General features: G+C 43.6%; 1 protein-coding gene across 7 annotated transcripts in view; it reads right to left on the bottom strand.

Moving 5' to 3' along the window:
* MYO5B (myosin VB) overlaps nucleotides 1-14,188 on the bottom strand; it is a 291,350-nt gene that overhangs the window by 26,131 nt on the left and 251,031 nt on the right. For 3 of the 7 annotated variants that reach the window (XM_083465669.1, XM_083465668.1, XM_083465671.1), the window contains 2 exons: nucleotides 11,784-12,023; nucleotides 10,921-11,021 (listed from right to left, as the gene is read on the bottom strand). In XM_083465669.1, the coding sequence (XP_083321795.1) occupies nucleotides 10,921-11,021; nucleotides 11,784-12,023 (341 nt within the window). Of the gene's footprint in view, nucleotides 1-4,359; nucleotides 4,438-10,920; nucleotides 11,022-11,783; nucleotides 12,024-14,188 lie in introns of all 7 variants that reach the window. The other 4 variants (XM_083465672.1, XM_083465673.1, XM_083465670.1 and 1 more) reach the window with 2 other exon arrangements.

Raw genomic sequence — 14,188 nt, 5'->3', positions numbered from 1 at the left:
AAAGCCAGCCTAGTTTCTTTCGGGAGGGAGTTCCAAAGTTGCCAGGAGCAGCGCAGGAGAAGGCCCTTTCCCGCTTCTCCACCAAGCCAGGACTGAGAGAGCTTCCCTGTCCCTTCCCCTCTCTGACGGAGAAAAACAGTGTGGCCAGAATTGGGGAGGGGGCCAAAAGTAATTGGCTCAGGACCCCCTCTAACCATCAGCATCTCTATCAGATAAATAATGCTTCCTTCATTTTGTAGAGAGGCGTAGCCCTCATTCGTCTTTCTCAGAGGTAGGGACTGATCGCTGGGGGAAAAGCTCATAGGAGCCAAGGAGTGTCCAGTTCAGGATAAATCCTTCTTACAGAATGAGTGCGAAAAAGTTTAAGATTGCCTGAATAGGGTAGAAGGGACGCGGGTGGCGCTGTGGGTTAAACCACAGAGCCTAGGATTTGCCGATCAAGAGGTCGGCGGTTCGAATCCCCGTGACGGGGTGTGCTCCCGTTGCTCGGTCCCTGCTCCTGCCAACCTAGCAGTTCGAAAGCACGTCAAGTGCAAGTAGATAAATAGGTACCGCTCCAGCGGGAAGGTAAACGGCGTTTCTGTCTGCTGCTCTGATTCGCCAGAAGTGGCTTGGTCATGCTGGCCACATGACCCGGAAGCTGTGCTCCGGCTCCCTGGGCCAATAAAGCGAGATGAGCGTCGCAACCCCAGAGTCGGCCACGACTGGACCTAATGGTCAGGGGTCAATCTACCTTTACTTTAGGCCATGAAAGTGCCAGGTTCAAAGAGACCAAAGCACAGGTGCTGAGGACCTTTGGAGGAAGGAACGCCTGTGCTTTAGAGCATAGTTAAACTATGGAATTTGCTCCCACAAAAGTTGGCGCTGGCCACTGACATGAAAAGGATTCAAAAGAGAATTAGACATATGAATGGAGGATACAGCCATCTGTAGTTACTAGTCAAGTTGGCTATGTTCTCTCTCGAGTCCAGCTTGCAAGCTTCTCCCATAGACACCTGGATGGTCACTGTGAGAGCAGGATGCTGGACTATAAGGGTCCCTGGCCTGATCCAGAAGGGTTCTTCTTATGGCTGTTGACCTATTGTTCTTATTAGAAACTTTAAGTTATTTAAAAACTGCTTTTCCTGGAAAACTGCTGCAAGGAGGGTGGGTGAGTCCCACAATCTCCTCCCTATAAACAACTGGGCCTGCAAGTTATGTTGCCGCGGATCCTGCTATCTCCACATCTCTGGGGGTCTGCTAGAGTATCAGGGGAGCAGGCCTGAAGGGGCCTGGCTGGGCCCAAGACCCTTCCTGCTACCGACTCCTGTCGTATTGATTCCAGAGAACGGTGAACGCATTCTGAATTTGGATACATTTTAACCCAAGGGAACTGGTCCCTCCACCCTCCGAAAGGTATCACCTTATTTGTCTTGTACCTCAAATTGTCAAGCTATTATTTTTCTGAACTGGTCTCTTATTCAGAAGATGAGATATGAATTACCGGTATTTCTGAGGTCTCTTTAAAAGGTATCCAGGTGAGGCTCAAAGCGCCATTAAGTCATTTTGAAAACCTAAACACTACATTTAGGAACTCTGTTGTATCCTGCTGTACAAGAAAGTTTGAAATGCCTATATATATATATATATATATATATATATATATATATATATTTGTGTGTGTATATATATATATAAAACATGCTTTTATTTTAAAATGAGGCAACTTGAATAATGGAAGTTAAAAGGGTGAAAGAAAACCTACACAGACTGTGCCAAAGGGAAATTAAAACCATGGTTTTCAATAGCAAAGTGGAAGGGAGGCTTTAAATCACAAAAAATAACCCTCTTCTAAATGAATGCACACTGTGCAATTCTGCACAAACAATAAATTAAGGAACATGCAGCACTTTCCGTACCAGGGGTTGCGCGAAACAATTCTTTGCATTTCTGACTCCTTTTCCACCCACTCCAGCGAAAAGTGTGATTCATCCCTGAAAAAGGTTACAGCTTTCCCGTATATGCCTGCACTGTTGGGTGTGCTGGTAAGGTTAACGTTTGGTAAGCTAAATTGATTCTTAAAGGTGCCAATTAGAGTTTGCTAAATTGAAACCTCTGCTACTTAAACCGCCCCCCCCCCAAAAAAGCTTTCACAAGAGATTCTAAAAGCAAGGCTGCAAACATTCATCAATCTGTTCTGACAGCCTGATCTAGGCAGGTGGTAGAACCCTAAGGTTTTGAGTAGGTTGAACCACTTCACATTGCAAGTGTGTGTTTGGGGGGTGGGGTGCCTTCAGAATTATTCCCCCATGTTTTTTAAAGGCTCCCTGTGCTTGTTTTATCAGCACATATACCTTAAAAATGCCTCCCCACAAACAGAAAATCAGAGCAGCCTTCTCTCTGATTTACTAGTTTTCTACTTGCAGATAGATGGAGTCTGAAGTGGTACAGTCCCCTTGTCGGGACTCTACCTGCAAATGTAGACTCAGCAGTTTCTAGACACCGAGTTTACTAATATAGGATTATGATCAGCAGCAAAGCAACCTGGGAAGCTATTCAAGGCTCAAGCAGCTTTGGCCCAGGTTCCAAAGGCATCCTTGTAGGTGGACCTCTTGACATGACTGGCTCACTCCCTGGGAAAAAGTTTGCCTGGGTACCAGCACACCAGCCTGCCGCGAGGTGGTTTTGTGTATGTAAGCTACTATAAACCAAATTCAACAACAACAAAAAGCAGGATGCCAAAAGCTGGATTTGGTCTAAAACAATAGGACACAGTCGTGCAAAGATGTGAAATGCTGGGATGCTTGGGATAGAAACCAGCACATGGTAACTGAATTACTGCATGCATAAAGCTCTTTGTGGCTGCCTTAGTCAAGATTCATGCAAAAGACATCTCCACACAAGGCATGCTATACCTGCTAGGTTGTCAGTGCCAGATTATGGGCTCTACTTTAAGAAAGGGGATGGCACGTACGGAAGATACGCTTAAGGTCCACAAAATCCTGAATTGGCCCTTCTGTTCATATCCAGGCTTTGTGTGCATATCCACATGCACAAGCAAAGGCAGCACCTGCCTTCTAAGAATCTCAGCACTAGATTTAAATACAAGAGCAGGTTTTGTAGACCTCGTAAATGTGTGAGAGAAAAAGGCTTGGAAGCACTTTCCTGCCCTTGACTTGTCCTCTTTTCTCCTCAGCTGTGCTGTTCCTTACAAAAAAACACACCAAATACCCCGCCCCCCCACTCCCTAGTAATAATGGGAATGGAATAAACTGAAAACGTAAGATACTTAGAAAATTGATCGGAGGCTTTTGCATCTACAACTCGCTAGTGTGTGAAATAACATCTGTACAACTGGAACAAGTGACAAGGTGCCTCGGGAAAATATGAAGATATATGGCTGAAATCATTCTTTTATTTCACTACCATATCAAATTGATGATAGAGTAGTGTACAGAAATTGAAATAGTGACTATCTGTATTAGTCACACACAATGATATACAGTGGTACCTCGCAAGACGAATGCCTCGCAAGACGAAAAACGCGCAAGACGAAAGAGTTTTCCGTTTTTTGAGTCGTTCCGCAAGACGAATTTCCCTATGGGCTTGCTTCGCAAGACGAAACGTCTTGCGAGTTCTTGCGAGTTTGTTTCCTTTTTCTTAAAGCCGCTAATAGCCGCTAATAGCCGCTAAGCCGCTAATAGCCGTGCTTCGCAAGACGAAAAAGCCGCAAGACGAAGAGACTCGCGGAACGGATTAATTCCGTCTTGCGAGGCACCACTGTACTGCAGTATGCACCCATGCTGAACGGTGTGCAACATTTGATGCCCAGAAGAAACATTTTGAAAGTTTTGCATAAATATCCAAGAAATAAGCTACTGTATGCAAATATCCTTAATTACCATTATTTATTCTAGAGGAAGAACTACCTTAGCCACTTTAAGAAAAAAAGAGACACACACACTCCTCAGATTTAGGACTGGCTAGCCCTGGCAGGCGACCGTTTCCACTCTAGAAAACTCAAAACTAATTTAGCTGGCTGGCCAGCACCCAGAAGTTGCCAACAGGATGCCCATGGATGCCCGTGTGCCCACCATTATTTGTTGATGAGTGATAGTTGATGCTATCAATCAATCAATCAATCAATCAATCAGCCCAGCCTGTCTCTTGTATCCCTCACACACAGATCTGGTTCCAGTCACTACCCACGTGGCAAAGCTGGATTTGACATCAAAACAGCTCCAAAGGAATCCAGTTTGGGGTCTTTGTGAATTATGTCCATTTCCAGTTCCACATGAAAGTGAGGGGAAAGAGAAACACTGGAAAGAGACAGTAGGAAAAGGTCCGAAAGGAGAAGGAAAAGATGTAAAAGTCTTTGACCTGGCAACTTGCTTTAGACCCTGATAGGCCAAGCCGAGCTCTCCATCTTCATTCAGATACCCCCAGTCCTCAGTCTTGCTAGAAAGAAAGGACAGAGGAAAGGGAAACAGAAGTGGACAGGAAAGAAAGATAAAAGAAGTGTCAGCTGCAAGAGATGGGAAGAATAAGGAGGCCTCAACTGCATTCATGCAGACAAGCCCTGTGCCAACATTACAATCCACACATTGTAGTGGGCAAGGTTGGGGGGAGAAAAATCATGACCACACCTGCTGTTATGCACCTCTATGAAAATATTATCATTAATGTGTTGCTATCAGGTGCAATCACGACCACCCGGCCCGCCCCCACTGCTTGATGTCTGCACAGAATTGCATTGAATTAATTGAATTAAAAAGAAAAAGCACCATTACAGTAAGGTGATAATGCTGTGAACCACCCATCCCACATGTTACAACTTTGTCAGTCTTGTTAAGAACAGTTTTCTGGCATCTTACCCTCAAAACCCACTCAAGAAATTCTCTCTCTCTCCTCTCTCTCTCTCTCTCACACACCTCCCCCCTCCTCCAATGGCCGACATTAATAGGAGAGTGTTGACAACTAGGAGATCACATCTGCCCCAATGTCAAACCTGAGCTGTATTTCACATAAAGAGGTGTACAGAAGAGCATTTTTCAGTTGCTAAACAAATGCAGAGACATATGCTACTTTGGCAAACCTTGATTATACTGAGAATATAGCAACTGACTGTGTCCGAGTCCATAAAGGGCCTGAATTTTAGTGCTAGAGCCCTTAAAAACTGCCCAGCTGGTTTGAGTGTAGCACCTGCAGTCACATTTTCTTATTCCAGCTGTGGCTTAAGAGAGATGGGTCAAGCAAGGACCAGCCATGGTCCTTTGACACAGCATCATCAGCAACGTCATCTGCTTAGCAACAGAACACTTGCCCATTAATGTGCAATGACTTGCAGTGCTCTCAACTACCACAATATTCAGATATTACAAAAGGGAAGAAGAGCAATTAACTAAAGAGCTGGGTCTGGCTGCCACATTAGGGACACGATGGGAGACGCACCCCTTCGCTCTGCGAGAAAAATGGGTTGCCTCACTGCCCTGAAATAAAGCAACCGAGATGCTCAAAAACAATTCCAGCTTTGCGATGCTGGCACCCTCCCACCATTTTATACTCGTCTCCTCTGAGTGTTAATGCTACAGCTCAAATCAGGAGCAGACCCAAACAGACGCCTCCCCGCAAGCAATGGCTCCACCAAAGAGAAAATATCTTATGGTTTTTATAAATTAAGGGGTTTACAGCTGTAAAGATTAAGATTAAAAAGAAGAAAGGAGGTTTTAAATCTGAGAAGACTGAGAGTAAGAATTTGCTGAAAAAAGTTTGAAATTAGAATGCAGTAAGGGGAGGTATGGGGGAGTCTGGGAAATACGTTATACGAAAATAAGGATTTGAAATTATACATGTTTTTGTTTAGTTTTGTGTTTGTTTGTGTTGCTGTGTCTGTTAAAAAACTTTTGTGAAATCTGAATAAAAATTTATAAAAAAAAGAAAAAGAAAAGAGAAAATATCTTATGGAACACATACAAACTATTGGAGAGGTATGTCCTATTGTCACCAGTTTTGTTACCTGGTTCCTGGGACAGTCACAGTAGGTGCATTTGGGCTGCCAGCATAAAAACTGGTACAATCCCTGTGCTGGTTAGGCAGGTCATTGAATCACTGAATTGTAGAATTGGAAGGGACCACAAGGATCATCTAGTCCAACCCCCAGAAATGCAGAAATCTTTTGCCCAACATGAGGCTCGAACCCACAGCCATAAGATGAAGAGTCTCGTGCTCTACTGACTGAGCTATGCCCCTACCCCCAGTTTGGCAAACACCTGACATTTATAAAAGCCCCCTCCCCCTCCCAATTCCTGGATTATTGTGGAATGAAACTAATTCAAGGACATGCCATTAGCCTTGAATATAAAGTCTGGTAAATGACAAGCCCATGGCATTTATAACTCCTGAACCTTCATTTGCAAATGGAAAGCAGCTAGGGCTTGCATCCATCAAGGAAGCAAACCCCCGTGGAGACATCTCTCTTGAGCTTATGCTTTTAAATGGATATTGTCCTGCTGTTTATGAGCTGATCTGACAGAAAGGAAACATTCACAGAGTAGATCTACAGAGTGGAAACATGCAGACTGTGGAAGAAAAGGCTGCTGAAGGACTGTAGGCAACGGGCAAAATTACTTGGGGGCAGGGGTAGCCAATGTAGTGCTGGTAAACTCCCAACTCCCATGAACCCCAGTCAAAAGTGAGGGATGATGGAGTTGTAGTCCGACAGCACCTGGAAGGGCTCCAGATTGACTTTCCGTGCTTTAAAGATGCCGAAGTCTGTTGCAAAACAGACCACAAGCTTTTTAGATGCATCAGCGACAAGAGTTCAGGACAGAGAGCCGAACGGCAGTGATTGTCAAATGGACTGGAACTCAAGCAACTTGGCCAGTTGCCAAGGGACCCCAGTATGGATCCCACTCTGAGTTCCACTTTCTAAGAGAGTGGTTTGGTAGCCTTCTCTAGTGAGCGGCTGGTGACTTGTGACTAAACGGCAGGAAGAACTTTCTGAGAGTAAGAGCTGTTCGACAGTGGAATAGACTCCCTCGGGAGATGGTGGATTCTCCTTCACTGGAGGTTTTTAGGGAGAGGTTGGATGGCCATCTGCTATGGATGCTTTAGTTGAGATTCCTGCACTTCAGGGGGTTGGACTAGATGACCCTTGGTGTCCCTTCCAACTCTACAATTCTATGATTCCCAGCAACAGCTTGTCTCTACACATCTCTGCAAAATTGGATTCGGGAAGCCATCGTTTTCTTTTAATTATTATTTTCAAAGAACGGTTTAATTGAACAACATAAAATAAAAAGTGAAAATAAAGAAAAGCTATACTATATCATTGAACGAGTTCTTTTGCTTCCACAACATTTACAAACCCAGATGATAGCTTAAGTTTGTAGAAGGTAGGAAAGGTGATGGGATCTGGGGAATACTATGAACATGGAGCTATCTAATTACAGTAAAATAAGTATTTAGATTGCTTGCAGCAATTTTATGAATGTTCCAGCTTTATCTATCCAGTCTCCCCCCTCCCCATCTATTCTCTCCCACTTTCCGTTTTAGCGTGCTTTCATGGATAAAGGGATGGGAGGATACTCATGGGAGTGATGTAAATCTCTCTCCCTCTTTTCTGTTATTGTAAAAGGAAGACACAAATTCGGGGTATTAAGCTCAGTCTGCAGGAAACCTGTAATCAAAGAGGAATCATGGCTGAGAGTTAAGATACAAATTTAGCAGCTAATGTGGGTGATGGGCTGCCAAGGACACAAGATGTGTATATATTAGCTCATTTTACCATTATAAAGCTGGTGGTTTGCTTTTCTTTAACACTTTTTCCAGCCTCAGGGGAAACAGCTTGGCAGCCCTCCTATTAAACATCTTCCCTCAGCATGGTCTATGAATTATTACTTCGATGTAAGTAGTGCTTATAACTCTCCTGTACTGCTACAAAAGCTATATTCCACTGCAGCTTTGACACAGAAGGCGTTCCAACCACTCTGCAACACGGTGGATTGAACTAGTTAAGTCTCGAGCCAGGAACACCATATCCTAATGTTGGATTTGAACGATACCTTTTCTGTATAAGCAAACTCAGCATTGATGTGACTGGTGTCGGGGAAAGGCCACAGCTCATTGGCAGAGCATCAATACTGGGAATCACCAGGCAGGGCAGGGAGAGTCTAAAATCCTGAAAGTCAGTGTAAACAATACTGAGCTACATGGGCCAGTATAAGGCATCTTCCTAATAACAATAACAACAGTAATAATTTTATTATTTGTACCCAGCCCATCTGACTGGGCGGCTTCCAGCGTATGCAAAAACACCAAACATTAAAAGCTGTCCCAATACAGGGCTGCCTTCAGATGTCTTCTAAAGGTTTTATAGTTACTTGTCTTCTTGACATCTGATGGGAGGGTGTTCCACATAGCAGGTGCAACTACCAGGAAGGCCCTGTCAGGATTCACAGAATGCTGTGTGAGATAGCAAGTCTGCAGGCTTGAGTTTGCTAGCTGATGCAACTGGCTGACTGCATCAGCCTGCAATACTTTCTATGGAATTGCTGGGTCAGAATGACTCAACAGTAATGTGCTGTCAGTTGATTGGCTGTCATTGGTTTAAAAGGGAAACCTGTCCAGCAGTAAAGGGGTGGTGTAGAGGAGTGTGGTCAGAGAGAGAGCGTTAGAGGTCTTCCTATTTGCCTTAAGGTGCAGCCAGATACTCTATTTGACTGTATGAACTGCTTGTGTATTATAGCCTGTAGATATTTGTATATATAAAGGTAAAGGGACCCCTGACCATTAGGTCCAGTTGTAACCGACTCTGGGGTTGCGGCGCTCATCTCGCTTTACTGGCCGAGGGAGCCAGCGTTTGTCCGCAGACAGCTTCCGGGTCATGTGGTCAGCATGACTAAGCCGCTTCTGGCGAACCAGAGCAGCGCACAGAAACGGCGTTTACCTTCCCGCAGGAGCGGTACCTATTTATCTACTTGCCATTTGACATGCTTTCAAACTGCTAGGTTGGCAGGAGCAGGGACCGAGCAACGGGAGCTCACCCCGTCGCGGGGATTCGAACTGCCGACCTTTTGATCGGCAAGCCCTAGGCTCTGTGGTTTAGACCACAGCGCCACCCGTGTCCCATATTTGTATATATAGCTCACAATAAATATACTGCACCGAAGAACCTGGAACGCTGAGCATTTCTGCTAAAGTGCTGCAAAGAATTCGCGACAGGCCCTCTGCCTGGTTCCCTGTAACTTTGCTTCTCACAGCGAGGGAACCAGCAAAAGGTCCTCCAAGGAGGAAGGCCCTTGGAGCTAGATCTCAGTGGCCGGGCTGAGCTTGTGACATTTTAACTGTTGTACGTTATCCTGAGTAATGCGTATGCATTAGAAGGGAGGGACATACATGTCTGGGGGAGGGACGCTAAGGGTGCCCGCCGAGTCCCACGGTCACAGGCTTCATCTGCCTGTGATTTTCAGAAGGGTCCCCGCTACGCCGCAGCGGAAAAGACCCGTTTCGTGCGGAGCTTGTCCCTCCAGTTCAGAGGGAGTCCGCCATCGCCGAAGGCGCCACCCCGGAAGTCTCCTGCATTTTAAAATATCTATCCGTCTATCTGCCCATCCACATAAAAAGGAAGTAACTTTGGAGGTAAGAAAACAGTAGACAATGCAAGGGGATCAAGATGTAAGAAACAGTGTCCTGTTTGCAACATATTTCTTTCTTATCCGCAAAAAAAAGCTCAGGTTTGTTATTTCAAACTAATTCACATGACCAACTTGGCATGATGAAGGAGCAGTCTGAGTAGTCCATTGTCAAAACCTGGTGTGCAAAGTGGTCAACTCATTATGTATCTAATTTGCAATGCAAGCACCATCACTGCAAAGCTAGCGAAGGAGGGCTTAAGGAACCTTCCTCGTTATTGGGTCCTTAGACGTTGTTGGGGCTACAGTCCACATCATCCCCTGCTAGGGGTGATGGGAGCTGTGATGTAAAAAATACCCGAGGACACAGTTTTGACTTGCAATCTCTATGTGTGTAAGAAGAGTCACACAACTGCTTTACCGCGGGCCTAATTCTATACTCCCCCCCCCCCCCGCAAGTTCATTTCTCAGTACAACTCACCTGGCCATGCAAATTGACCCCAGATCTTCAACAGTTAAAGCCAAGTTTTGAAAAAAATTCTTCAGAGCCTTTCTAGGGGCAATGCAATTCTTTTTTTAAGAAAAACAACCCCCCTCTTGCTTTTTGAGCCTCTCTCAGATACCACTGAAATGTTTCTGAGTTGTTCTCTTTTTTATATAAATATTTATTAAGGTTTTTACAATGTTACAAAATGAAAAAGAGAAAAGAAAAAATACAAAATAAAAATAGTTAAAAACAATTCAATCTTTTCATCACTTATCTTTCATTTACTTGTTTCCCGGACCTCCTCATACCTCCCCTTTTTGTATTCCAGTTCAATTTATTAGTTCAGCAATTCCTTTCCCTCCTTATTTTATCCTGATCTTTAATCTTGATATATTGTAACCTGAATTTACCTGTTAAAAATCCAATTTTTTCATATTCTTTTATACCATTACAGCTAGAAACCACTTAACTTCAATCCAACATCATTCTAACATTCTGTTTCTGAGCTGTTCTCCACAATGTATGAGGTCCAGAAATTTATTTTAGGGAAAGGGAAGCCAAGATGCTCAGGATACCAATACCCCATGAAACAGCAGATTCTGTGCTTGTGTGAAATGGCCACAAATAAGAACGATACACACTGAACAGTTTGTAGTTTGATGCTTCTGTAAGAAGAAGCAATCCATATTTTTGTTTACAATTGCACCCGTTACTGGCACCCTGCATTTGATGACGCCCCCCTCAGTTACTTAGAAATGAACAGAGGGTCCAGATTCCAACTCGTGTTGACCAGTAGTAATGGATAAACAAAGACAGGCTTACCGGTTTGTCTGACACACTCCATGATAGGCCTCTATGGCATCTTCTGGATCCACGTGTTTGTCACTATTGGGCCAGCTGGTTTGCACGTTGCTGTTTGACTCCTTGAAAAAGAAAAAGCCTACCATGAAATATTTCCTCCCAGTCAATAATTTCCATTTCCCTCCCCACATGCTCTGCTAATTCTACATTGTTCACACATGCAGCATTTTTGACATGCAAAAGGTTTCACAATCATTATTATTACATTTGCGACAAGGTACATTCAATGTCTGAAGGAAGTTGGAAAGTGAACTGGAAGGGCCCAGTGGAATTCGGCCTGAAGAAAAGTTAAGAGGAAAGACGGAGGGCAGATTTTCAACACAAACCTATTTCGGTTTTATTCCTCCAAAGAAACCTGGGAGTTGTAGTTTAGTGAGAACACCAAGAATTATCTTTTAAGATTCCTCTAACTCACCTCACGAAAATATGATGGGGAAAATGAATGATTACTACACCAATTTAATATGAAGAATGGAAATTGGTGGCTGAGCCATCCTAGAACTGAGAAACCAGAACTGAAAAGGGGAAATTCATATTTTGTAAAATGGACCGGGACGGTGACGACAGGGGATTGGTCACTTACATTTGCCCAAACCCTTCTTCTGATCAGTTTGTCTTTGATATCAGTTCAGTCAATGCAGACAGACAGCAATGCAACTTGGAACAATTTGTTTCAAAAGAATCCTCCTGACCGTTTTTGGTTTTGGACTTGCCGTAAACCACTGTGCCCGACCATTGAGATACAGTGATAGTTGGCAACATGGTGAAAGGAAAGCACACACAAACACACACAAATGGAAGGACCTGCTTTTCTTGTCCATTACCATATTTCTGCCTGCATCTTTTTGCTGGGCTGCCTTTATAATCTGTGTCCTGAGAATAAGCACCTCTTCCTTCCGCACTTCCAGCTCTTCGTTAGCAGACTTGAGCTGATTCAGGAGGAGGCTGTAACTGTCGTGGACATCGTTAGAAGAGTTGTTCTGGGCCACCCGATCCACTATAGCTTTCCTCAGCTCGTTAAGGTCATTTTTCAGTTTCTTGTTCTCAGATTCTAACTCTTGCCTCTATTGAAAATGACATTTGAAAAGTCACCCCACACTTAATCATTTCTAGAACTACTGCTCTTCTTTTTCTCATTCCTTTGGAGCAGCGCACGTTAACAAAAAGCACAATGGGATGATCAGCCAGACTCAGAAATTTAACTGCGTATGAACACAACTGCATGCACTTCTTAGCGATTAACAGGCCCAGTCCTACCATTAGGCAGACTGAGGTGGCCGCTTCAGGCAGCAGATTTTGGGTGTCATGAAAGAGCAGCCAATTGTTAAGTTACTTAATTTGTTGCATTTGTAATTTTACTGCCATTGTGGGAGAGAGGTACTGGTGGGGATTTGTACTTCAGGTGTCAAAATAACTTGGCTGGCCTTTTGCTGCCATTTGCTGCTCTGCTTCAGGCGGCAAAATGTCTTAGACTGGCTCTGGCTACTTAATCTTCCTCAGATTGTACCAGCATGTAAAAAGGCGCTGAGAACCTGTAAACCATTTTGAAATCAAGGTACAAAGAAACCATCTCCCACAGAATGCATAAGCAAAACCTTCTCAGAGAGGTCAGAGGGGCAATTAAAAGCTACATGTTATAAATTTTAATGAGTACAATATAAATTAAATCGCAACTACGGAGAAAAAAGAGGCCTTTGAGGTTTGTCCTGAATCTTGTTTTTCCTAGGGCCTTAGCTGGGTGTGGGGGAGTATTCTTCCTGCCTTGCCCTCAATGGAGTCAGTGGCCAAATATTTCTTGAGAGTAGGGATGGTGAATCTGCAAATTTTGTTTTCTCTCAGTTTCTCATTTTTCCAAACTTAAATTCAATTCTCCACATTTTCATATCAGCATGTGATTAAAAATTCTTCAGGTGTGTATTTTACCAGCTATGGCTGATACATCAGCTATGGTCATTCTTGGACAGGGAAAGGCTGGCCGCGGTTATCCATGCTTTGGTAACCTCAAGACTCGGTTTTTGGAACATGCTGTAGGCTGGGCTACCCTTGGGCCTCATCCAGAGGCTTCAGTTGATGGAGACCTGGAATACTGTGTCCTGTTCTGGGCACCACAATTTAAGAAGGATGTTGACAAGCTAGAACGTTTTACAGAGGAGGGCAACTAAGATGATCAAGGGTCTGGAAATCAAGCCTTATGAGGAACAGTTGAGGCAGTTGGGTATGTTTAGCCTGGAAAAGAGGAGACTGACAGGAGATATGATAGCCACCTTCAAATATCTCATGGGCTGTCACATGGAAGAGGGAGGAAGTTTGTTTTCTCCTGCTCTGGAGGCTAGGACCCAAACCTATGGCTTCAAGTTACAAGAAAGGCAATTCTGACTGAACAAAAGGAAGAACTTTATGACACTAAAAGCTTTTAGACAGTGGAACAGACTCCCTTGGGAGGTTGTGGACTCTCCTTCCTTGGAGGTTATTAACCAGAGGTTGGGTGGTCTTCTGCCATTATGATCTACTTGAGACCCCTGCTTTGCACGGGATTGGAATGGATGACCCTCAGAGTTCTTTCCAACTCTACAATTCTATGGTTTTATGATTCTATACTCATATTCACCAGGAGCCATTCCACTTGAGGTCAGAACAGCTGAACTGGACTTTCGGTGCCTACTGAATACTTTTATTATTGTTATTATTATATCACCAGCATTTTAATTGAAATTCGATTTTACAGTTTTAACTGATTTTTTTTTTAACTTTACATCTTTGTAAACCACTTAGGTGTAGTTAGGTGACATATAAACTGTTTAAATAAATAAATTAAATAATCAAGCTTTCAGAAGTAGAACGTTGGCTTTCATTAAGCATGCCTGAATCTGCTTCCAGTACCGATCTTCTATATTCAGCCCCAAATCTCCTCTTGCCCTAAACTCCATTCTTTGTTCCAATTGTTTTATGGGGAGCTGCGGTCTTATCTGTGAGACAGAAGCTTCCCATTTTATATTTTGCATTCACATAAAGGAGGATGGTGAACGAAACACGAACTCTCTCGGAAGAGGCCTGCTTATTACGGTATTATCTACCATTAACTATTTTTTGTGAGCTGCCAAGAAAACATGAATTATTATGCTGCCTATAAACACAGTTATTAAATAAATAACTTTTTAACCCCCCCCCCGTATATTTACTGTTTCTAAGGGAAACTGTTCCAGAATGACCAAAAATTGCTAAGAATCTT

Source organism: Podarcis liolepis (assembly GCF_965112155.1).
Source record: "Podarcis liolepis genome assembly, chromosome: 11".
Taxonomy (NCBI): Eukaryota; Metazoa; Chordata; class Lepidosauria; order Squamata; family Lacertidae; genus Podarcis; species Podarcis liolepis.
This window is presented reverse-complemented; position numbering and strand designations above follow the sequence as displayed.